This window comes from Daldinia caldariorum, assembly GCF_022478825.1.
Source record: "Daldinia caldariorum strain CBS 122874 unplaced genomic scaffold F4812scaffold_8, whole genome shotgun sequence".
NCBI lineage: Eukaryota > Fungi > Ascomycota > Sordariomycetes > Xylariales > Hypoxylaceae > Daldinia > Daldinia caldariorum.
The window spans coordinates 1340322-1363584 of NW_025953044.1; the positions used below are offsets into that span (position 1 = coordinate 1340322).

Sequence of the window (23263 nt, forward strand, 5' to 3'; positions counted from 1 at the left end):
AATTTGAATTATTATAGCTACCTCTTTCTTACCCGCCCTCGAGATGTTACTCCGCCTATGTCTGTCTGTCTGTCTGTCTAACTAGGGCATCCCCCCCTATCTAAGGAAAAATGCCAACACGTATATTCAAATAGTCTCCCAGCTCCGTGTAGTATGATGTATTTATCATCTCTTTAGGTACTTTACTTTACTTTCTTTGTCCTCGCTCATCCATGAATTCGCTTGTTTCTATTCCCGTTTATTTCCCGTTTATTTCCCTGTTTTTCCTTCCTCCCTTGTTTCCTTCCTTCTTCCCTCCACCATTCAATGTCACCAACCTGCACCACGTCCTCGCTTCTCTCCTTGCCATCGTTCTTACTATTGCGGTTGTTGTTGTTGTTCTTCGTCTCGGCCCGGCAGGAACGCGGACTCCGCGGGCCGGCCCCAGACGTCGCAGGGCAGGAAGCGCCAGCAGCCGCGGTGCGGGGCGGACAGGCGGTCGGCGACGGCGTGGAGGGCGGGGACGGAGAGGCGCGGCCAGGGGTGGCCGTCGCCGGGGCGGGCGTCGTAGGAGGCGTCGCGCAGGCGGACGAGCATGGGGAGGGAGGTGTAGGGGTCTAGGGGGAAGAGGGAGGGGGAGCGGGAGGAGGGGGAGGAGGGAGTAAAGGAGGGGAAGGACAGGAGAGGGTAAAGCGGGGATAGGGACGGGGAAGGCGAGAAGGATGTTAAGGTGCTGAGGTGGGCTTGGGTTAGGAGGGCGGATTTGATTGCCGCTGGGGGTTTGGGGTTAGGATTAAGATTAGGATTAGGATTGGGTTCGGGTTTAGGGAGAGAGGATTGAGAGGGGAAGGAGGATGGGGGCGAGGATATGGGTATAAATACGGATGATGGAGGAGAGGAAGGGGAGGAGGAGGAGGTTGAGTTTGTTGAATTGATCGATAAGGGGGTTGGAATTGGGGAGACAGAGCCGGAAGGGGAAAGCGAGTTGAGGCAGATATCCTGCATTTGTTGGAGCAGCGGGATTTGTTCGTGGAGATGGGGGACGAGAAGGCTGGCGAGCGAGGATAGGAGGGTTTGCAGAGTGGATGAGGAATAGGACGTTGGTTCGACGTGGGTTGCGGCGACGTATTTCAGGACGTTGTGTACAAGGGCTGGTATGTTTCCTTCTAAGGTATATTCCCCTTCCTTTTCCTTGCCTTTACCATTCCCCCTTTCCCTCCCCCTCCCCCTCCCCTTGCCTTTGCTCTTATTCCCTTCTCCTTTCCCGTTACTCATCCACTTTCCTTCCCCCTCGGAAAACACAAAAGTCAACTTCAAACTCCCCCTCTCCAACCCCAGCGCGTCCTCGAACTTGGGTATCATAACGCTCTCCTTATGGTTATGATAGTCTTTTACCCAGCAAGCCCAGACGCGCCCCAGGAAGCAGAAATCGGCCACGTCGGCCGGGAGCCGCACATACGGGGCTTGGATGTACAGCGCGTTAAGGCCGCGCAGCATCGCGTTGTGCGTGTTCGTTACCTCCCTTACGATGTGCTGCACTGGGTGCCCGGCCTATATAAGTACATAGTGTAAGTGAGTGTAAATATCGTCTATATAAATAGATAGATAGAAGAGAGTAAAATGGATGTAAGTGAGTAAATAAATGATAAGAGGGAAATAGCATAGGGAAGTAGGAGAGCGTGAATATAGCGAGACGTACATGTTTAGTTAGTTTAGTTCGAGACGGGACCTTGATCAGCGGCCATGGTTCATCTGCCCATTGTTTGCGAACGGTCGTATTTCCCTTACCCGCTTGAACGCGGGAATCAAGTGTCGACGTAACTCCCGCCGAAAAAGAATTCCTGGTGCTCAGGGGATAAACACCCGTTGTTTTTGAGCGAGCCATTGTGTTAGGTATATTAGATAGTTAATGAGATATGAGATATGAGATATGTAGGTAGGTAGGTAAATATGCAACTCTCTCTATATTAAATAGCAACTCGGTCACGGTTATACGAGCCTGCAGTAGTTCGTCTCGAACACGCGGGGATATATAGAACCCGGCATATAGGCCCATCTTATGAGTTCCCTCTATCTATCTGTCTAACTATCTCTCACCTTTCTTTCTTTTTATCTTCCCTCGTGTCGCTAGGGGGCTTATCTCCGCGAAAGAAAATCTAACGTCGTATCAAATAACACGAGCCCGCATAGATTACTTCCGCAGCTTGCTTGGGGTCGTATCAGCCACGAGGCGATGTCAGCCTAACCCGAAAATGCAACGGTCTCGAACGTAAACCACAGTTCCATACGTTCCATTATTGATTTTTTTGTAAGGGGGGGCTGCATGTTGCAAGCTCAATACATTATGTCGCGTAGGTAGGTGTATCGGGTATCTATTTATATACCTAATATTTTACCTCCTTACTTTAGGCACTGGTAGGTCTGTCAGATGCTTAAACGTAGGAATGTTGGAGCTTGCTGCATTGACGCCCGTCTCGGGGCAGCCAAGAAGATAAGTCATACGCCACAAGCTGTCAGACGAGCGATTAACTTTTAAATTAAAAGGTAAGCTGTGAAAATATGATAAACACCCGTGGGGAAACCGCCCGTGGCATAAACGGCCGGAGCTGACTTCGATATATTATGTAGTACGACGACGACATATGTATGTAGCTACCTACGTTAGGTACCTCTAACACATATATTTCCTCCCTAACCGATAACGCCTTGTTGGATGGTATCTCAAAATGAAAATAATAATAAAAACCCGTTTGCACCTGAAGCCCCCCATGCATAACGCTGTGGCATGTTCACGATAAAGCAAAAAGGAGCCTATTATGGAAGCTCGCCGTCTTTCTTCACACCCCTTGGACCGCTCTTATCCAGGCCCGAGATTCTCCGCTCTCTGTCATCCCTTTAATGTCGCTCCAATATTCCAGCCTTCGGACCTCCTCGTCAGCGTGCTTGATAGCCGCGGTCAGGTTTTCGTCCTTTTGTCGCGTAGCGAGAGATTTCCCTTTCTGCTTCTTATCGACGTGGCTGTCGTGGAGCTGTATAAGCCGTGCTAAAAGGAGCTTCCGGGTTGTCTGGAACACGAACAAAGACATGATCTTGTGCATGTAGTCCTGTAATTGCTGCATATCATCTGCGCAGTGCTCAATGTAGTTTTCTATGGCCTCGAGCCTCTCCCGATCAATGCGAGACTTCCGCAGAACCGCCATCAGTTCTTCAACCGTCGTTATGTCCACCATAACTAATCCTTCATCCTCATCCCGCCTAGTATCTCTAGACTTTCGCGACGTTTCTTGAGAAATGCGAGCTCCCAGCTGATTGGTGCTCGTCCGTCCCGACTCGGTCCTCGTAGACACTACGGAGAAGTATTCATGACTCATGTACGGGTCGTTCATCTGGTATCCGTGACCCTTTTTTATCCGCATTCTGATCCATGTTCTCCTCCGCACGAATGAACTGTACCACTTAGGGCCATGCCACGAGAATTTCTTAGAAAACATAAACGAATACTCCCAGCCGTCACTGTCGGTGTCTATAGTCTCGTCCTTATTTATGCGCCACTCGGGCCAGGCCCATTCCCAGCTCGGATCCGGCACTTGGGCGGTATTTATGTCCGTCGGACTCGGCTTGTGAGCAAAGTTAGTCCAGGGCGGAGGATCCAAGTTGCCCAAGGCCGCGGAAGAAAACAGGGGGATGCCGCAGAGGAATCCCCCGCGCTGGTTCTCGTACAATATATCAATGGCCGTCTCGGCCTCTTTAGACGGACGCGGACGGGGTTTAGTTTTTGTTATAGTCTTATCAAGGCCAATATCTTTCGAGGTAGGCTCTTTCCCCGTCATCGAGCTGTCGGCGTCTTTCGCAGAAGCTTGAGATGCATCACAACCGCCAGAGTGACCCGCTTCGGCGGAGGGGGCACCATGTTTCGGCTGAACATCTATATCGGGAGGTTGGGTTGAAACGGACGAGTCGATGTTATTATTACTATCATTATTGCTATCGTCGCCCGTTCCGGGGGTAGGAGATGGAAGTTCTTCGATAGATGCAGAGTGGTCGACTAGACTAATTTCATGATCGATCTCGCTGTCTTTCAGCGAAGGGACGCGACGAGAACTGCGCAGACGCGCGCTGGTTTTGGGCATCGTTTAGTTATGAAGGAATCCAGCATAATGGAAATTGTCGTTTAGTTGGTAATAGCATAAGAGTAAGTGCACCGGGATAGCTAACATCGATGACGAAGGAGGCTAGGTAGAAATCAAGCTGTGTGCGCTTCACGTATGGAAACTGTACAATACTAGGTATTAGGCAGTTGACTGTTGACAGCGGTTGATTAACAAGTTAGTATAGCAGATCATAGTATGGTAACTCTAAACAAGGTACCAGGTAACTGAGCCTCAGACACGCAGAATTACGCACAGCTCTTTTTGCTTGGATAAGCTACCTCCTGACCTAACGTAAGTAACTGAATTTTCTAAGCAATTTTAAGGTAGACACCTAAAAAATGGATTCACGATGTCAGGAACGTAGTTGATGATGTAATTCGTCAATAATCCATAATAATAATAACTAACCTGGAGATTTGAAGCAGGTTCGCGCAACTGAACAACCTCGAAGGTGGGGCATACAGGTATGTAGAGCTGCAGGCTAAAGCTGGGGTAGACTAATAAGAAAGACTTGAAAGAAACCTGAATGGCCCGCTATATTTAGAGCTTGAACTAAGTTACTTCTAAGTCTCTCATCATCGTTACACCTTCCTCTCCACCCATCAATACATAGTACTTTTTGAATATGAGCTACGTCATGTATCTTGTGACAATGGAGCAACTTTTGCTGAAGTACAGAAGTGACAGAGTGACAGTAACCCTCTGAACGAATCGCTATGAGGTAAAGGTCGGGGGGGAAGCACCTGGAGCTAAAGTCGTACGTTATTATATATTACTCGTAGGTACCGAAGTGATTCGTCGTAATAAAATTGTCCTTCATTCTTCCTCAAAGCATTGTCTCGGTCTAATAACTCTTCAATAGGTAACTTTCCAAAAACTTCCATATTTTTATTTTTATCTTTGTTTTTATCACGAACTCATATCCCGTGGAAAATCCATAAGATACGAACAATCTCAATTCTTCTTGATATCCAACTCATCGATTTAGTAGTATATATCACTGAGGATACCTAAAGCATAAGCTTACATACCTTACCTATACGCCAAAAAAGCCACAATGTCGTCGAAATCCAAATTACCCTTCGCCTTGGGCCTAACCGCTGCCGGTGGTATTGGTTACTACCTATACAGCGCCGGCGGCAATACTCACGTCGCTAAGAAGCAAGCTGAAGGTATGTCATTCTCCAATGATCCTCGTGAGCATCGCGATATATTGCGCAATGCTTTAATGTAGAGTATGTCCACTAATACGTATATCCCCTACATTAGCCGACGCATACAGAGTCTCTTCCCAATTCAAATCAGACCTGCCCGGTCGAGGCGAAGAGGCTAGGAAAGATGCCGAGAAGTACGGCGCACAAGCCGGCTCAAAAGTTGACAAGACTGTAAGTGATAAAATCGCATCTTCCCTATATATATAATCCTGCTCGTCAGTTCTAACCAGATTCCATGATACCCTATAATAGATCCACAAGACAGAAGCCGAATTGAAAAAGGCCGCTGCTGAAGCGGAGGCCTACGCAAAGGAAGCCAAGTCCGCTGCTCTGAAGAAGGTGGAGGAGTTCGACAAGAAGGTCGAAACTGAGGCGTCCAAGGCCAAGAGTGGAATCTCGAGCTGGTTTGGAGGCAAGTGAACGAGTCGGGGGACGGGTACCTATTCGTTATTCTAAATCATCAAATAACATGGGATTAGGAGTCAGGTTTGGTGAAGGAGTATTATCTGAAATGGGCTGAACGGATTGTCCTATATGATTGACGTCTAATACGCAAAAAAATAAAAAAAAAATAATTATCCTCATTTTGCCGGCCCCGTCATGACGGGCAGGATATCAAGTATGAAGTCTTTTCGCTCGCCGTCCAAGTCCCAACAAAGCCGTAACTCCCCATAGGTCCTATGCGTATAATGAGCCCTGATATCGAAAACGCCTAAACTACCATAAATCATGTACCGCGTACGCGTTGTCAGCATAGCTCAACAGATCATGAGAAATGAATGCCTTCTGCGTTAAAAGCCGCTAGAAGGCGCAAGAAGTCATTCTCGTCACATTTTCCGCTTCTCCTATCAGCAAGTTCGGTCACGTCTTCCAAGACTTTTCTGACCTTTTCCTTGACTAATAAAGCAACCCTCGTCTTCTTTCGCTTGCTCTTCGTCTTTGGTATTTCGGTCTTCATGGATTCCTTGAAAAACGATGGCATATCGTCATCCTGCCCGTCAACATCCATGATGCCACCCCATTCCTCTTCTTCGTCGCCAGCACTCGGCGGCACGTTCTCGTCGACCTCCATCTCCTCGTTGTCGTCGTCTTCCTCGTCCGCCACGGTATCGTCCACCGGAATGTCGTTTGTGGCGCACCAGAGCCGGTAATTCCGCTCCAACATGGCGAGGACTTCCTTGTTGCCGAGCCACGAAGCCCTCAAGGTCTTATTTCTTCGGTTGAAACACACCCGTAACATGCCGTCCCATTCCTCGAAGCTAATATTCGGACGCTCTGAGCCGAGTTTTGGCTCGATTCGGACCACGCTGGAGTCGACTTGGGGAGGGGGTCGGAAATTGTTCCTCCCAACCTTTAAGACGTGCGTTATTCCTGCAACAATCAACATCAATAACGAGTTATGCACGAAGAGGAGAAGATAACTTACGCGCCCAGAATTGCGCATTAACTGATAAGCGACAGTATAGGGGGTCGTTCGGCCGGGCTGTAAGACGCAGCGCAAATTCGCGCTGGAACATAAGAACGCATGTCCTCGGCGGGTTTGGAAGAGACAGAAGTTTAAACACTAAGGGCGACGATATCTGGTAGGGAGTATTCGAGATGCACACATCGAAAGGGGGGAGCGTTGTCTTGATAACGTCTCCTAAGAGAACCTCTAATCGCTTCTGCTCCGGCTTCCCTTGTACACGCTTCGTTGTTTCGGCGGCCATTCGAGGATCCATTTCCACGGCCTGTTCAAAAATCACGATGAGTTCAATGGCCCATAAGTTATTGATCACCGTAACTATGCAGAGACTTACAATAACCTTCTTGGCCTGCTCGAGAATCTTGACTGTTAAGTTTCCCGTACCAGGACCGACTTCGAGGACTGTATCTGTAGGTTTGAGATATGCCTTTGCGACAATGGTCTCTGCGATACCGGGGTTCTTCAGAATATGTTGACCAAAATCCTTGCTGAATTTGAAGACATTGTTGGCCGCTGCATTCTTGGCTGGTCGGTCATATGGAGTTGAGCTTGCGCCTCCGCGCTTGGATGTCTTTGCCTTTCCCATTCTATTCCTTTTCCAAGTAAAATGAAGGTATTGGCGTTGAAATATCTTCTCTCGTAGAATATTGCGCCGGGCGTTGGTAGAGGGGGCAGAGGGGCAATGCGATTCGCGAGATTGGTAACTTTTTTTTGGTAGATTTTTGGTCTTGAGTGGCAGAGTGGCTCGTTATCGTTATCGAAAGTCTTTATCGTCTATCAAGATCCTTGTAGTCACGACTTTAACCCCTGTAGCGCTAACGCCAGGTCCGTCATTTTGTTCTTAGACTTATTAGATACTTTTGTACTTCCTCATTTTATAAAGCTTTCAACTTTCAACTGTATACAAATAAAATAACGCCAACTTAGGGACAGCATCCCTTTCGTTATTAATCTCGAATATAGGTACTCGGTCGCATATAGTCCTTCAAACCATATCATTAAAGTATTTCAACAAAAACAATATTTCTCAGTTTGTTTGTCAGTTTGATCTCGCTTCAGACCAGGCGACATGACAGGGCGACGCGATTTCCTGAGCCAGCCGGCGCCCGAGAACTATGTCGCAGGTTTAGGACGTGGTGCCACGGGTTTTACTACGCGCTCAGATTTAGGACCAGCCAGAGAAGGTCCTTCAGAAGACCAAATCAAGGAAGCTCTCGCAAAACGTGCGGCGCAACTAGGATTTGGCGACGCCGCAGGTAAAAAGGACGAAGAAGACGACAATGACGATCGATACCAAGATCCAGATAACGAGGTTGGCCTCTTTGCCGGTGGAGTCTATGATAAAGATGACGATGAGGCGGACAGGATATACCGAGAAATAGATGAGAAGATGGATAAAAGACGGAGAGCGAGAAGGTTAGTAATTCCCGTTTATAAAGTTCCCATCCCATATTATTCCCCCCAGCTAGTTCACAATTCATCCCGAAATTAGCTTGAGCAGATTACCGACGATTGTTTTAAACGAATAGGGAAGCCCGCGAAAAGGCAGAACGAGAAGAGTACGAGCGCAAAAACCCAAAGATCCAACAGCAATTCGCCGACCTGAAGAGAGGACTGGAAAGCGTCACCGAAGAAGAATGGGCAGCATTACCTGAAGTTGGAGATCTTACGGGAAAAAATAGGCGGAGCAAGCAAGCGAGACAGCAACGCTTCTACGCCGTACCAGATAGTGTGTTAGCCGCCGCGGGGAGCGCCGGTGAACTTGGGACCACCATAGTTGAGGACGGTGCGGCATCGACGACTGGCGGTTCAAGTAATCAGGACGGAACAATGACAAATTTTGCCAAGATTGGACAGGCCAGAGACAAAGTTCTTCAGGTCAGGCTTGACCAAGCCTCTCAAAGCGGAAGTGCTACAAGTGTCGATCCCAAAGGCTACTTGACGAGTCTAGCAAAATCCCAACTCCCAGAAAGCGCAGCTCAGGTGGGCGACATCAACAGAGTCAGGGAACTGCTCGAATCCGTCATCAAGACTAACCCAAATAATGGTCCTGGTTGGATTGCCGCTGCTCGTCTTGAGGAACTGGCTGGTAAAATTGTAGCAGCGCGAAACGTTATCGCGCGAGGTTGCGAACACTGCCCTAAGAATGAGGATGTCTGGCTCGAAAGCATCCGACTTAATGAAGGCCGAAATGCCAAGATCATCGCAGCACAAGCCATCCACAAAAATAATCGCTCGGTGCGGTTATGGGTTGAGGCGATGAAATTAGAAGACGATACGAGGTCGAAAAAACGAGTTATAAGACACGCTTTAGACCATATTCCTGAATCAGAGGCTCTGTGGAAGGAAGCTGTTAACCTGGAGGAAGACCCGGGTGATGCTAGACTACTTCTAGCGAAAGCTACAGAACTTATCCCATTATCCGTGGACCTATGGCTGGCTTTGGCTAGGCTTGAGACTCCCGAGAACGCTCAGAAGGTGCTGAACAAGGCTCGTAAACATTGTCCGACATCTCACGAGATTTGGATTGCTGCCGCAAGATTGCAGGAGCAGCTAGGACAAGGAGAAAAGGTCAATGTCATGAAGCGTGCCGCGCAAGTTCTCGTCAAGGAGTCCGCGATGCCGAAGCGAGAGGAATGGATAGCAGAGGCAGAAAAGTGCGAACAGGAGGGTGCCATAATCACATGTGGTGCGATCATCCGGGAAACGCTCGGTTATGGCCTCGATGAAGATGACGACCGCAAAGATACTTGGTTAGATGATGCGCGTGGGAGCATCAATCGGGGCATGTATGAAACGGCTCGAGCTATATACGCCTATGCTCTTCGAGTATTCCCTACGAGCAAAACGATCTGGCTGGCTGCTGCGGATCTCGAAAGAAATCACGGTTCGAAAGAAGATCTATGGCAAGTTCTCGAGAAGGCTGTCAATGCTGTGCCTCGCAGCGAAGTATTATGGATGATGCTTGCCAAGGAGAAATGGCAAGCTGGAGAGATTGACAATGCACGTCGCGTTCTGGCCAGAGCGTTCCAGCAGAACCCGAACAACGAGGATATCTGGTTGGCAGCAGTTAAGCTTGAGGCCGAGAACGGCCATATCGAACAAGCACGAGGTTTACTAAAGACAGCCCGACAGGAGGCTCCAACCGATCGTGTCTGGATGAAGAGTGCTGCCTTTGAACGGCAGCTGGATGATCTTGACGCAGCACTGGATCTTGTCCAGCAAGCGCTCAATTTGTTCCCTGCATCAGCCAAGCTCTGGATGATGAAGGGTCAGATTTACGAAGATTTAGGTCAACAACTACAAGCCCGCGAAGCTTACAGCACAGGTGTTAAAGCAGTACCGAAATCGGTTCCGCTGTGGCTACTCTACTCCCGCCTAGAAGAGAAGCTTGGCCAGTTACCCAAGGCCCGCTCGGTCCTAGATCGTGCACGCCTTGCCGTGCCCAAATCCGCCGAGTTATGGTGCGAGTCGGTGCGTGTGGAGAGGCGGGCACAAAATACGAAGCAGGCCGAGTCGTTAATGGAGCGTGCTCTTCGTGACGTGCCCAAGGCGGACCAAGGTATCCTATGGAGCGAGAAGATATGGCACCTAACGACGCGGCCGCAGCGCAAACCCCGTGCTTTAGAGGCGATCAAGGAAGTGGATAACGACCCAACCTTGCTAGTAGCTGTGGCGCGCATCTTCTGGGGCGAGCGACGGCTCGAGAAGGCGCAGAACTGGTTCGAGAAAGCGCTGGTTCGAGACTCGGACCTGGGCGATAGCTGGGCGTGGTATTACAAGTTCTTGCTCGAACACGGGACGCAAGAGAAGCGCGAAGAGGTCGTCAGCAAATGTGTTAGCGTGGAGCCCCGGCACGGCGAGGTTTGGCAGGCTATAGCGAAGAACCCGAAGAATGCGCGCAAGAGTGTTGAGGAGATATTGAAACTTGTGGCTGCTGAGTTGCATTAGAGAGGGGGGGTTTAATTCCCTTTGCTACCTACATACCTTGGGACGTATTTAACTTAGGATCTGTATTCGAAGGATTAGTCGTTAATCTAATGACCTGAGCAGCTTGGAGTGAACTTTGTTAATCGTGTATAACCTCGTTTACTTGTAAGTGATAAGACGTAAATTTGCAGGTACAATGCGTTACCAAAAGTCAACACTTTCAACGTCCGATTTGTATTTGAAAGAAAATTGCAAGGGGGTTATATATGTAAAGTCATAGGAGGCTATTTTAATATACTAACCATAGTAAACTGATTTATACTATATATGTTGTGTTGAAAGTGATGACTTTTGGTGTAAAATAGGGGGGTGCACACAGACTTTTGGTAACGCATTATATCAATTTACCTAGCCTGCTAAACCTCATACCACATGTCCCGATCATAGTCGTCGTTACGTACAGTATTTCATAGCTTCGTTAAATACCTAATGTAGGTAGGTACCTAACCTTTGATGATAGAACCTTACCAGCCAGCCTCCAACACCTAACCCATCCATCCATCCATCCACCTATACCCGCGAATACTTACTTTGCCTCGTCATGTACTACCTACCCGAAGTAGAGAGACATCGGCAGATGATGGTACAGCTGGTAATCGAACTCCTGGCTCCACTCGAGCACGAAGAACTTGGTCAGCGCGACGACGGCCTCGGGAAGCAGCGGGCTACTACCCCGTCGGCGATGCGGCTGCTGTGCCCGCCAAAACCGCACCTCGTCCAGCTCGTCCAGACTGCTATCATTATCACTTCTTCCTGATCCCAGGATTCCTTTGGCCGCATCGTAGTACACCGCCGCCGCCGCCGTCACCACGCGCACCGCGTCCCCCGAGTCCCCTCGCCCCGCGAGGACTGCCGCCGCCGCCATCGGCCCCATGCTCTCGCGCACGAAATCCCCGTCCCACCCGCGCGACACAAATTCCTCGGCGCGCGAGGCTACCGTCTGCCGGAGCAGCGCGGCCAGCGCCGTGCGGTGCAAGTCCATGATTTGTCTCCCGTACGCGAGGAGCACGTCCCGCAGACCGCGGTGCATGCTCCACGACAGGCTCGTCCAGGGCAGGGTGTCGAGGGCTTGCTTGAGGACGGCTTCGGCGGCCGGGGGGACGACCACGGCGACGGAACGGTTGCCAGCGGTCTTGTCCGGCAGGTGCAAGCGAACCCCTTTCGTCCCCACCGCGCCCGTCGTGTTATCCAGGCGGTCGGGTCTCGCGTACAGGTAGTCGACGTCGAAGGCCCGGCCGCCGAGCATGTTGTACAGGTGGCGGCCGGAGTGGGCAGCCGGGAACCCCCTGGGCGCGTGCTCGAGCACGTAGGTGCCGGGGGCCTGGCGGCCGCCAAAGCCGACGGCGAAGTCGGAGGTCGGGGACGCCACGACGCCCGCGATCATCCGCGCGCAGCGGTCGACGCGCAGGGGGAAGCCGCGCGGGAAGACTTCTTTGCCGCTGCCGAGGGAGTCGTGCGCGGCGAAGGTGACGATGGCTTCTTGGCCGATGGGCCAGGTGATGTCTAGAGGGGGGGTTGGTTAGTGGCAGTTAGGACAACCGCTGCGGGGAAGGACGTCTAACACCAGAGGATGGAGAAGTCTGTTTAGGTAGGTACCTAAGGTAATAACTCACACCACTGCCCGCAATACGACGCGTACCCGGCCCGAAACCCAGCAGCTTCGCTGTACTGGAAGACGGGGCGAGCATTTGTCATGACGAGCATAGTTATTAGCGTAGTCCGCGATATGACGACGCAAGCGCGCGACTGGTGCGTCTGAAGGGGCTTCGGCGCAATGCTGGACCAGCTTGCACTGTGCACCGGCGCATTACCACCATCACCACCACCACCACCAGCCGACTCTCTTCCGCCCCCTTTCTCAGCCGCTTCCGCCATATCCGCACTTCTATCCGCATCCGCATCCAGCGCCGGAACATCTGGGTTCAACATAGCCAAAAGCGTCAACCACCCAGCCTTTCCAGGGCTCACGACCGGAACACGGGTGACGTGGAGGAGATTGACACCGCAGAAGCCGTCGGCCATGTTCGCCGCGATAGCAGGGCCGAGGGGTCGGGCCGGGGACGTTGGCTTCTCGGCCGCGACCATGGCGCACTACCAGCCAGGACCAGAAAACCCGCTGCTGTGGCTGGCTATCACCAGAACCGTATGCCGCGAGGTACTCGGGGGGGGTCTCTCAGGAGGGGAAAAAGGGCTAGGAGGAAGGCGGGATTGTTAGTTATGCCAAGTATATCTCTATATCTACCTAGAGGTAGGTACCTAATAGGATCTATTGTCAAACGCGCTCCCACATAGCCTTAGGTACAGGTATTATTATGTTGAATAAACCAAACGGTACCTAGAGGTAGACGAGAAGACGATATACCCCAGCTCAATATGAATAGCAAAACTAACCTTAGGTACCTTAAAGTAAAGTATAACGCTCGAGAAATATACTGACCGATCTCAACTGCTCCAACAAGCGCCGTATAGAAAAGACTTGCTATCAGATATGGTCGATTCTTCTTCTAGCTTTTCTTTTTCAGCCCGGCAAGCTAGAAATGCAACCATGTAAGCTTTGTTTTAAATCAGCCACAAGCGCGTTTGCGAGTAGGGCTCCGCTGGATGTTCGGTGGCGACAGCGGCTAGGACGGCTTTATGCGAGGATCTCTCTCTTCCAGAGTAGATAGAAGGTACCTATCTATCTCGAGTATTGGTGATATTGTCTTGGCTTGATTATTTACCTAAGGTAGAGTAATTAGTGCTTGGGTGAAGCACTTTTCGTCTCATCGACGTCGACAGTCGGGCACTGCATGAAATACTCGAAGTAGGATGTTGGGACGGAATTAATACTCAGGTAGTTGGGTTACCTATGTTGTGAAACATACCGCGATCCAGGATGAGCTAGTTGTTGGAGAACAGGGTTACATTACAAAAGCGGGATAGCGATATTGTATCTACTTGAAATACCTAGGTATTCAATAAGTTGGGATATATAGAAAAAAGGAGGTGACTACGCCACATCGCGTAGGGATTCCTAAAAGTTCTTCACCTCTGATACTACCATCTACCGGGACGAATTCCTTCGTTTCATCAGATTAAGTATTGTCTTCTCAAGTATCTTCATAAGCCATTACAAGTACAGATGCGGACCCCGTCTGTCTGGGTATCTGGTGTGGAATACTAAGTAAGAGTAAGGTGGTTGCCGCCCTTCGTCTAATTCCCATGCTCGTTTGGATGAAAGTGGAAAAAGAAAGAAAAAGAAAGCAACGGTGGACTCTCGCGTAGTCCTCCGTGCGGAAGAAAAGGGGTGACAGAGGAGCCTCGTCGGCTAGAGGTCCAGTCTTGGGGGTATGCTTTTGTATGTCCATCCTATGCAAAGTGTATTTTGTAACCGGTACCGTGGTTACCGCAATGTCCTTCTGTGTTGAAAACTTGAAACCCCTTCTTTCTTAGCTGGAAGAAGAAAAAAAAACAAATCTGCTGGATTACAACATGGAGAACAAATGAACAAGGCCGTGGGGACCGACGACCTAAACTTTTCCTTCATGTAAGTTACCATTCGAAGAAAAGGATCCAACGCCTAGAGCTCCGGTAATGCCTATGCCGTACCCGCTCGGTATACAGAATCAATCATTAGAAGTCACAAAGGAAAGTGTATGTGTGTGGGCAGGAGAGGCCCATATCGTAAAGTGTTATTCTATTGCGGACACAGTTTCGTTAGGTCGTAAGGATGGATTATTCGCCGAATTTGGCTTGACAACTGTTTTGCCAGAGATGGCCACATTTCTAGTCCTCTGGCTAAGGGGCAATGTATACTTCAGAACTCCTTTGACGATTAGAGTGAACTCGTCCGCGATAATGCGTTCCCACCGCTCCGAGCCGCCGTCGGTACCGTTGCCAGGTCGAGTGAGCCGTAAAGATCCCGTGGAAGTAGAAATGCCAGATTGGAAAAATGACCCTTCATAAGTCAACGGACTGTCGAAGACAACAATATTTCCAAGACGCATATTCGGTGATGTATCTTCAGAAGGCGGTTTGCCGTCATTATCACCCTCGCCCTCACCGGGTAGTTTGACGACTGGCGGGTCGTCCTTGGGGTCGTCTAGAGTACCAAGCTCGTCTGGGCCAGGATGGCGCCACCATTCCGAGTCCGTACCAGCATGTGGCGACTTTGCGAATATCTCAAGGTCGGACGTGTCGATCATTACGACAACGACGTTCGGGTTGTGCGCTTTGACAGTAACGTCCATCATCAACTCCTGTTCGCTGGCTAGGACATTTCCAATCTTGACAAGTTCAATATCTGTGAGCGGCTGGGATGTCGCAAACATGAAACCGAGTGCCCCAGAGAGAACTACTAATAGCATTATAGTAAGGACTAGACAACTCGCAAATCGGTTGAGGAATGAAGGGTTTCGCTGATACGTCTGCGCTTCGAGATTTCTCGGGTACGGGTGACGACGACTTCGATTAGATCTAATAGACCTGGCCCCACCGTTGAGAAGAGGTGTCCTTTCGTCATCAGCGCCGGTGGTGGTGTCGTCGATATCATAGCCGCCTGGGAGTCCCATTTGCCGTTTACTAGTAGCTGCCCAACCTCGACCGGTACCGAATCTAGGGCTTGAGGGATTAGAGCCCTGCTTTGAATTATTTCCACCGAACTTCGACTTAGCTGCATTGGGGAAGGGAGATTCGTTATCGAACAGCGAGAGGTGATTACTACTGTTATTTCGACCCCAACGGTTAGGATGGTGATGATGGCGGCCTGTGCCTCGTGCAGAACCAATATTACTCCGGCTTGTGCCCCGACCGTCATCATCTCCAAGAGGGCCGTCGGTTCCGCTACTTATGTAACTATTAACAAACTTCATGTTCTTCTTTATTGGCATAGTCGGTGCGCTGGTCTCTACCATGCCTGTCACAGAGCGTCCTCCGTTCCGGTTGACTTGGCTGGCTATAGAGGTCGCACTGGGTGTCCGCGAGTGGTAACGGTGAGGGCGGTCGCATAAATCTGGCGGGTTCGAATCGTAAACGAAAGTTTCGTCCGAGTCGGAAGAGTTAGCTTCCTCCACTGCGCTGGCGACTTTGGCCTCGAAAATATCTGCTTTTGAGGATGCTGGACGGGGTCCTCTGGTTAGTAAATTGGTCATATGTGAGGTAAAATTTGAACTGTTGATCGATAGCTGTGTTATGATGGAATCTTCTCCATACGATCCTTGACCGTATATGCTTGAATGATGAGATGAAATGGATGGTATCGAGCAACTATGTCGAAGTTTAAGTGTCAGTGTGGTGGCTAGCTCACCATTGCCAGAAGTAACAGATGCCGGCTTTCTCGTGTGCTTCTTCTTTTCCTTCTTCGGTTTTATCGTTTCTGAGCTGGCTTTCGTTCTCAAACTCGCGTTCGCTCCTTGGTTCCTGGTATTCGGGGCTATTGAAAGCCCTGGAAGGTTATTGATTTGCTCCGTCTCGACCGTCATGTTTCTCGACGAACTCTCGGCCGAAGTTGGTCCCTTCGTGCCATATTTTAGGGTCGTACTTGACTGCCTGCTAGCAAGTGAAGGTGTAGGACCAGCAGCGCCTGTCCTTCTCGTGCTCTTAACGTTCCCGCCATCGCTACCACTTTCGCTATTCGTCGCATTGTGAATAGAGTTTGTCCTCTTAATCGTGCTCGTAGAACTTTTGGATTGCACCGATAACTGCGCAGCGGCGGTTTCAGCAAGCTTTTCAATAGCGGCATCTAGTCCTGGTCGCGGGGTATTGGGTTGACTAACCTCCTGGACCGTCTCCAGGGTCGAGGATCCATTGCTTGGTCCACGAGCCGGGGTCCTCATACCAGACGACATTTGCGACTCTTCCGCCTCGTTGTCGGAGGTAGACTGCGAAGCAGATTCCACGTGAGGCGAAGGCGTTGCTCGCTGAACATTTACGGCGGGTATTTCTTGCTCGGGTTTTCGCAACGATGAACCGGCCACCGCTGGTCGGCCGATATTAGGCGGCGGTGATTTCAACCGAGGTGACACGGGCCACCGAGGCGAGTCTTTGGATAGATCGGACGCAACGGAGACTTTCTGCGGAGCGGAAGTTTGCGGCACGGACTCGGAACTTGACGGGGGAGGTAACGAGGGCGTTGCGGCGGAGAAAAGCTGTTGTCGAGAAGTTGAAGGTGCAGGAGTCGTAGTTCTAGATCTAGACGGGCTAGGGTCTTGAATACTGCTCTTGCGTGACCGGGAGGGGGCTGTGGGTGTACGGTTTGTTCTTCCTGGCTTAGCAGATGGGCGAATTGGTGATGTATCTCTAGACTGTGCCGGCGACGCGGTAAGTGAAGTGGAGGCTGATGCCCACTTTGATGCTTGGGAATCGATATGGGCGCTGGAAGTTGCAGAAGTGTCGTTATCGACAGAGTTTAGGCTGGACAGACTGGCGTCCATGGTTATAGAATTATTTGCCATGGTGCTCGACCTGGTGCTGGACTACCTGGTTTAAGGTCGGCGCAGACAATGGAACCACGTCTACCAGTAATGGGATTAGCTGGAAAGGATGGCAGGTGCACGTCGATAGAGGTTGATCATCGTGATGTGGCAGCAGGTTCGCATGCGACTAGCTTCTACACTGGACGAACCAGGTGAGGGTCGTACAACCAAACGAGCGTTGTAATGCGGTACGGGTCCTAGCACCTTTCTCCCCCACTGTCCACTCTCCTATCACGAAGCCCAGATAGTCTAGTCCTTAATGTATTTCGTATGACGAATGCCCCAGTCAGGAACTTGCAGTAGTGATTGACGAATAGAACCTAGGGATGTGTTGTTTGTGCCGATATGGTCAATTATCAGTGGTTAGGGCTGTGGTCAGGGCTGTGGTTAGGATGCAAAAAGACTACAAACGCGGGATGGGACGCGGAAAGCAGAATGTCTGAATGACACAATAATGTGGAGAGTTGCGGATGGTTCAAGGTGTACTGCAGAAATGGGGGACCCGGCACGTATCGAGTAAAGTAATAGCAAGGCGACAATCAGCGGTATAGTAATAAGATAGAAGAAAGACCAGCCGAAAAGACGAATTGCGAAAGATAGAGTATTGAACAGTTATGGGGGGATTGAGGCGTGAATGAGGGATAGGTTGATTTGTTAAGGGAAAATACGGGGAGTTGAGATGTATGTCCTTTTTTCGAATAAGTTATCAGATTTGAAGGGTAATGATGTATTGTATTGTATTGTACATGGTTACTTAACCTACTAGGTACTCAGGTACCTATAATATATATATTTAGGTAGAATCTTACGGGAGAGAGCCCTAAGGTCCAGCTCCAGTAGGTATAATTAGGTACAACACCTCATTGAGCTACATAGTTGGTACGTACCTACATGCCAGCACGCTCACTCTGCCATTACAATCGAATGCCCAGGTCGGGGGGATACCTGCATGTAACTACCTAGGTACATATGTACATGTACACACATGTAACCCAACCGTGGAAGACACTTGGTTGATGCTATAAAGGATATTCCATTCTAGATAAATTCGTACATACATACGTTGTTATCCGGTCACGTTGAATAAGCAACAAGCAGGTATCTAGAAGCTTCAATAGGTATGAATTGTGGCAAAAAAAGGGTAGGTTTGCATCGACTGAATACGAACGCAGGCCGAGGCATAGCCAGACTGCCAGATTAGTGTATGTACAGCCATAGTAAATCGCATTAGTTGAAATCGCTAATTATGCTTATTAAGGTTAGTTCAAGCTGTACGATCAAAAGTCAATTCGACGTACCTATTCAAGGGGCACGATACACATACAGTTAAGAAACATTTCTCTCTAGCTGTTGAGATGTCTTGAAGAAAAAAAAAAAAAAAAAAAAAAAAAAAAAAAGTGGAATTCGTTCATCATTCAGGGACGTAGATAACAGAACTCGGTTATTTATGTAATTCATTTTTTAGTTGATTTCTACTGTTAGGTACCTAAGCAAACCTTGAGTTCATGGGCTGACTTGATGTTGCTGTTTTCCATAACCCACCTAAACTTACTTACTTGTGGTACGTAACCGAGGTTCTGTAGGTATTTTATATAGACATCTTACCATGTCCGCTATAAGAGGTATGTATAACCGGCAAAACCACCAGATGAAAGATGCAGATGCAAATGCACAAAAAAAAAATAGTAGTAATAATAAAAAGACGTTCACATACTCGGTAATCCACGGGCTTTTTAACCGTTCGCTTTTTCGCTTCACATTAGGCAAGTCGGCATGTGTGCCGAAAAGCAGAGAGTTATCTTCAGGGACTAACCTTGCCCTGGAGCTAAACCAACTGGAGTCTGCAGCACTTGATTTTGGTAGACTCATCTTAAGTGGGATCCGTTCCTAGGTAGGTATCTAGGGTTGCGAGACAAAACATTTTACACTACCTACATCTAGGTAGGTAGTAGTAATAAGGGTAGATAGGTGTGCAACCCAAAGGCATGAAGCCAGGTGTACAAATACTACCTCATATATTCCATTGCTTAGGTTAGGTACTTACAGTTTAGGTACTCATCGTCAGGTTAATATTGTACTTAGACTCAATATGAATGAATGCCATGCCATGGCATTGATGGTAGGGTTGATAGGTCATGAGAGAATTAACCTTATATAGAACAATAAATAAGATGTAATAGCGTAGGATCATTCGGAATAGTAACATATCATAATGTTTTTTTTTATTCTTAAGAGAAGGAGTAAATAGATACCTCTTATACATGTACACACCATTTAGAAAAAGTGCGGCAATTAGGTAGTTAGTATATTAATGGAAGTCCCGGAGGAATAAAAATGTACATGTATCCAGGAACACAAATTCACATGAATGTAACCTAACCCGGAAAGGTACTTAGAGTTACAAGAGTTGCGGAAGGGGTTGAAAGTTTGAACGGATGTTTTCCTCCACAATTATTTAGTACAGCTTTTAGTTCTTTTATCCTTTTTTTTCTTAATCGATCCACTTGCCTGGACCCCCGAGTGACCGCACCGTCTTTTTCCTTTTGGGTTCTAGAGTTTATCTGTCTGTCTGTCTTGCAGATCCCCTCATCCTTACAATAAAGTACCTTGGTACCTTAAACTTCCTCTACCGCTTATTCCAACAGGCTGAGCTGAGGAATCCTTCAAATTTAGCTAGTCTAGCGTTTGCAAACAAAATAGCGGTCTATTGCAGGATATCATATGTTAGAGGTAGGTATTCATATTTTTATGGAAATAGAGCCTAACGATGAGTACATAGTATGACGAGTAAACACGCCGTGGGATGGCGCACCAAATCCGTCTCTAGTGTGTATACTATGTAAAGTATGTGGTTCCTATAATTCCTTATGGAATGCTTTAGGCACGGTTCGAAGTCGAATCAGAATTAAAGAAAAACAATGTTAGAGGAAGGCTTTCCCCCTTGGACTACTCAGCCTTGCATCAGCCTATGATAACATACTTATAGTAGCTTTCCCAATAGGAACCCGGTAAATTTGGACCTCTCAGAGATCGACATGTGGACGGCCTACCAACCTACCTACAGGCTGCCTAACCACGCACGCATGTGAATGATTCTTGCTGATGCGTGTCTGACGAACGTGACCCCAAAACAGCTCAATCACCACCCAAGTTCTCTAGGCCCTTCATAAATCGCCCAAAGGGAACATCGCATATGCACAATTTCCATTTGGGAATTCCCGAGATGGTAGTTGGACGTCAAATATGTGATTGAAGAAATAAGAAAACTTGTTTGTCGCTCCCCTCTTTGGGAAATCAAGATGGGGGTGGCCACTGGGTAGACGCTTGGTGACGAGTAGCTGACGGGTTTTCCACGCAAACGAACAAAAAGAAACCGAAGACAATTACCTAAGTAGTGTACCTAAACCCTTCGAGTCGTGAACTTACTTCGACGGGGCGTCCCGGTTATCCGGTTTGTCGGTTTGTGTATACTACTGCTTTTGAAATCGCCACTAAGAAATAGGTCACATATGTATGTACATCCTAATATACTTTACTTACCTAAACTAACCCTCTTCCCAACCTGCCAAAAAATAGTACTCTCATCTACAGGTACATTAGGTACCTAGGTAAGAGGGACCTAGTAATTCCTCCCTAATGGCATCCTTAGATACCCCCCTATCCAATATAGTAATAGGGGATGGGATGTTGTTCACTAAGACCTGCCAACGCGGCAGCCACCCTGTCAGACATCGCCGCTGTGCGATCTGACATAATAAGCGGCCCGTCCAAACGGATAGGAATATGTCTCTCTCAGCCTAGAATACTCTGCCCTGCGCTTACCTCTACCCTAACGCCAGGTTGACATGTCATCGACCACGGGCGGGCAAAGTCTGGAGTGTATCGTACCTACGGCCGGGACTGCCTGGTTTTGGGTGGTCATCTGCGCAGGAACCCGCCATCCCCATAGGCCCAGTTTGATGCCAATATCCGTTCACACAAAGAGCTTGCAGTATTGGTATATGCGGGGGGGAGGGGGGGTGGAGGAGTATTATTCGACGTTATTAGGGAGTCAGAAATACAACACCATCACTTTATTCCTTTCTAGCTCTGGAATATATGAGGTATGTACGTAGTATATGTTAAAAAGGCTTCTTGTAGATCGACGCCTGATTTCACGAAAGGGGATGGAAAGTCCAGAGTGGTGACGAAATACCACGCCTTTTCCGTCGCTTGCCTGACATTAATCCCTCCATGTTTATCTGAGTAGCCAACAGCTCGATGAGTTATCTCCTAAAGCGTGGGGGGTAACATCAACCCTCAACGTAGGAAAGATAGGCAGTGCGGCTCTTTGATAGGAAAGCAGGAAAGCATTGAAATCATAGAGTGATCCCCGTCGCTCTTCTTTCTTTTCTTTTACTATTACCTTAGGTACTCGTAGATTCAAATATATGAGCGGTTACTAGTTATGTGTCATACACATAAGCATAATTACCGATAAACTTCTCAGCGCAAGTCCCGGACTTTCTTCTCTCCCAGGCTTTCGGTACAGATTCCGTGTTACCACCCCATCCGTAAAAGCCACACACGTAGGTAAGTACCTGATGTAGGTATATACGTATTATATACATCGGGGCCACGCGAGTTATCCGGACCATTCGCAACGTGGTTTTTGAGCCATTTTCCCTTCATGGGTGCCTCTATTATTAACAATCGGTATTACTTGGTTCCTAGTTGTTTTTTGCTTACCCGATAGCTTCGTGACCCGACCACTCGCTTGGTGACACCTAGCGTGTCGTTTTTCAGCTGAACGGGAACTAGGTAGCGAGTCATGAATATGAAGAAATAAGGGAGCTAGGCGGGTTGTTTTCGTCCGTATCCTAGATACGAACTACCTGGCTTGTGATTCTCTACTATAACTACCTGCCTGTGATTTATGAGGTAGGCACGTGGTATATTTCGTGAAATGAGACTGGTATTATATTGTGTGTCTTTCGTCAGACAACCCCTGAGCTACAGAGCCATGGATTGTTTCTTTCCTTGTCTCGGATGAGGTAACACTCTAGAGTTCGGACCAACCCCCCTAATGTCGCGGAAGCGCTCCGTCGAGAACAATGGACCAGACCTCCGTCATAATATGTGCGATATGTGTCGACAAATAGAAGCTAATCCTGCAAGCTGGGGTTGGACATATCGATCTGACAGACAATAGTAGAACCTGTTCGCTCATACAGATTCACTAGTTGTATGAGGTGAAGCGTACAAAAGTCCTATATTATGTGGGTGATACCAATTAGACTCAGGGGAAACGAGAACAGCAATCGTGATACCATTATCGGATGCTTGATTGTGTTCTACAAGCTACCTAATACTTCCTTTCCGTCCATGGATAGTATTTCATTATGCTGAAACTTCCCCCGTGATGTGGTGAAGAGATCTTTTTATGACCATTCTGAATTATAGGCTCGTAGTGACCATTCATATATTCGCGTACACAATACCAGTTCTTGATAGCCTGGCCAACTACTGGGCTAAGCAAAAAGGGGACTCGAGGTGCGTAGAATTGTTGTTTCTAGTGGGAAAAAAATAAAAATAAAGATAAAAATAGCAGTAATTATCATAGCCATTTTGCTCATATACCAGATTCTATCTATTTCGACCCTCATCCCATCACCCTTTAAGCAACTCGCCACTATGTACGTAGACGCAGGTCACCAAATGATCTCATACTAGCATCAAAATAGAATCAAGATGATTATAATTCTCACCAAATACTGTATCTCTCTTCAATCTATAGTAACATAAACTAACTACATATTCCTCTATTATTATTTTTCCTCAGTCTCTCATTCTCGTTCTCTTCTAGTTCACTATGATCAAGTTCGTACATGCCGTACAATGTAGCTAGCACGGACAGATAAACAAAATAACATGTATCAAAAGGTAATAAATATATCCCGAGCATAATCGTAACTTAACTACTATAAGTAAGCAGGGTTGGTCGTGGCTACTATCTGTTCGTTCCATCATCTT

At 48.4% G+C, this 23263-nt stretch overlaps 7 protein-coding genes across 7 annotated transcripts; 2 read left to right on the forward strand and 5 right to left on the reverse strand.

Moving 5' to 3' along the window:
• Positions 1–101: 101 nt before the first annotated feature.
• On the reverse strand, positions 102–2496 carry F4812DRAFT_391475 (uncharacterized protein). The gene is made up of 2 exons (XM_047932121.1): positions 1679–2496; positions 102–1530 (listed from the first exon to the last, which is right to left on the reverse strand). The coding sequence occupies exons 1-2, from the start codon at positions 1862–1864 to the stop codon at positions 358–360; spliced, it is 1359 nt and encodes a 452-aa protein (XP_047790435.1). The 5' UTR covers positions 1865–2496; the 3' UTR covers positions 102–357.
• Positions 2458–4552, reverse strand: F4812DRAFT_429007 (uncharacterized protein). Its single transcript, XM_047934231.1, has 2 exons — positions 4384–4552; positions 2458–4280 (listed from the first exon to the last, which is right to left on the reverse strand). The coding sequence occupies exon 2, from the start codon at positions 4107–4109 to the stop codon at positions 2817–2819; it is 1293 nt and encodes a 430-aa protein (XP_047790436.1). The 5' UTR covers positions 4110–4280; positions 4384–4552; the 3' UTR covers positions 2458–2816.
• Positions 4553–4716: 164 nt separating this feature from the next.
• F4812DRAFT_429010 (uncharacterized protein) lies at positions 4717–5922 on the forward strand. Its single transcript, XM_047934232.1, has 4 exons — positions 4717–4992; positions 5122–5302; positions 5400–5515; positions 5597–5922. The coding sequence occupies exons 2-4, from the start codon at positions 5188–5190 to the stop codon at positions 5762–5764; spliced, it is 399 nt and encodes a 132-aa protein (XP_047790437.1). The 5' UTR covers positions 4717–4992; positions 5122–5187; the 3' UTR covers positions 5765–5922.
• F4812DRAFT_429015 (rRNA adenine dimethylase) lies at positions 5923–7521 on the reverse strand. The gene is made up of 3 exons (XM_047934233.1): positions 7144–7521; positions 6771–7074; positions 5923–6715 (listed from the first exon to the last, which is right to left on the reverse strand). The coding sequence occupies exons 1-3, from the start codon at positions 7393–7395 to the stop codon at positions 6111–6113; spliced, it is 1161 nt and encodes a 386-aa protein (XP_047790438.1). The 5' UTR covers positions 7396–7521; the 3' UTR covers positions 5923–6110.
• Positions 7522–7689: 168 nt separating this feature from the next.
• On the forward strand, positions 7690–11024 carry F4812DRAFT_429016 (pre-mRNA splicing factor). The gene is made up of 2 exons (XM_047934234.1): positions 7690–8225; positions 8339–11024. The coding sequence occupies exons 1-2, from the start codon at positions 7879–7881 to the stop codon at positions 10758–10760; spliced, it is 2769 nt and encodes a 922-aa protein (XP_047790439.1). The 5' UTR covers positions 7690–7878; the 3' UTR covers positions 10761–11024.
• Positions 11025–11063: 39 nt separating this feature from the next.
• F4812DRAFT_429020 (uncharacterized protein) lies at positions 11064–13333 on the reverse strand. Its single transcript, XM_047934235.1, has 2 exons — positions 12413–13333; positions 11064–12302 (listed from the first exon to the last, which is right to left on the reverse strand). Exons 1-2 carry the CDS (start codon positions 12882–12884, stop codon positions 11350–11352), a joined length of 1425 nt encoding a protein of 474 aa, XP_047790440.1. The 5' UTR covers positions 12885–13333; the 3' UTR covers positions 11064–11349.
• Positions 13334–14470: 1137 nt separating this feature from the next.
• Positions 14471–17230, reverse strand: F4812DRAFT_459407 (vacuolar segregation subunit 7-domain-containing protein; the record flags this gene model as incomplete). Its single annotated transcript, XM_047937537.1, has 1 exon — positions 14471–17230. One exon carries the CDS (start codon positions 17228–17230, stop codon positions 14471–14473), a length of 2760 nt encoding a protein of 919 aa, XP_047790441.1.
• Between the last annotated feature and the right edge of the window lie 6033 nt (positions 17231–23263).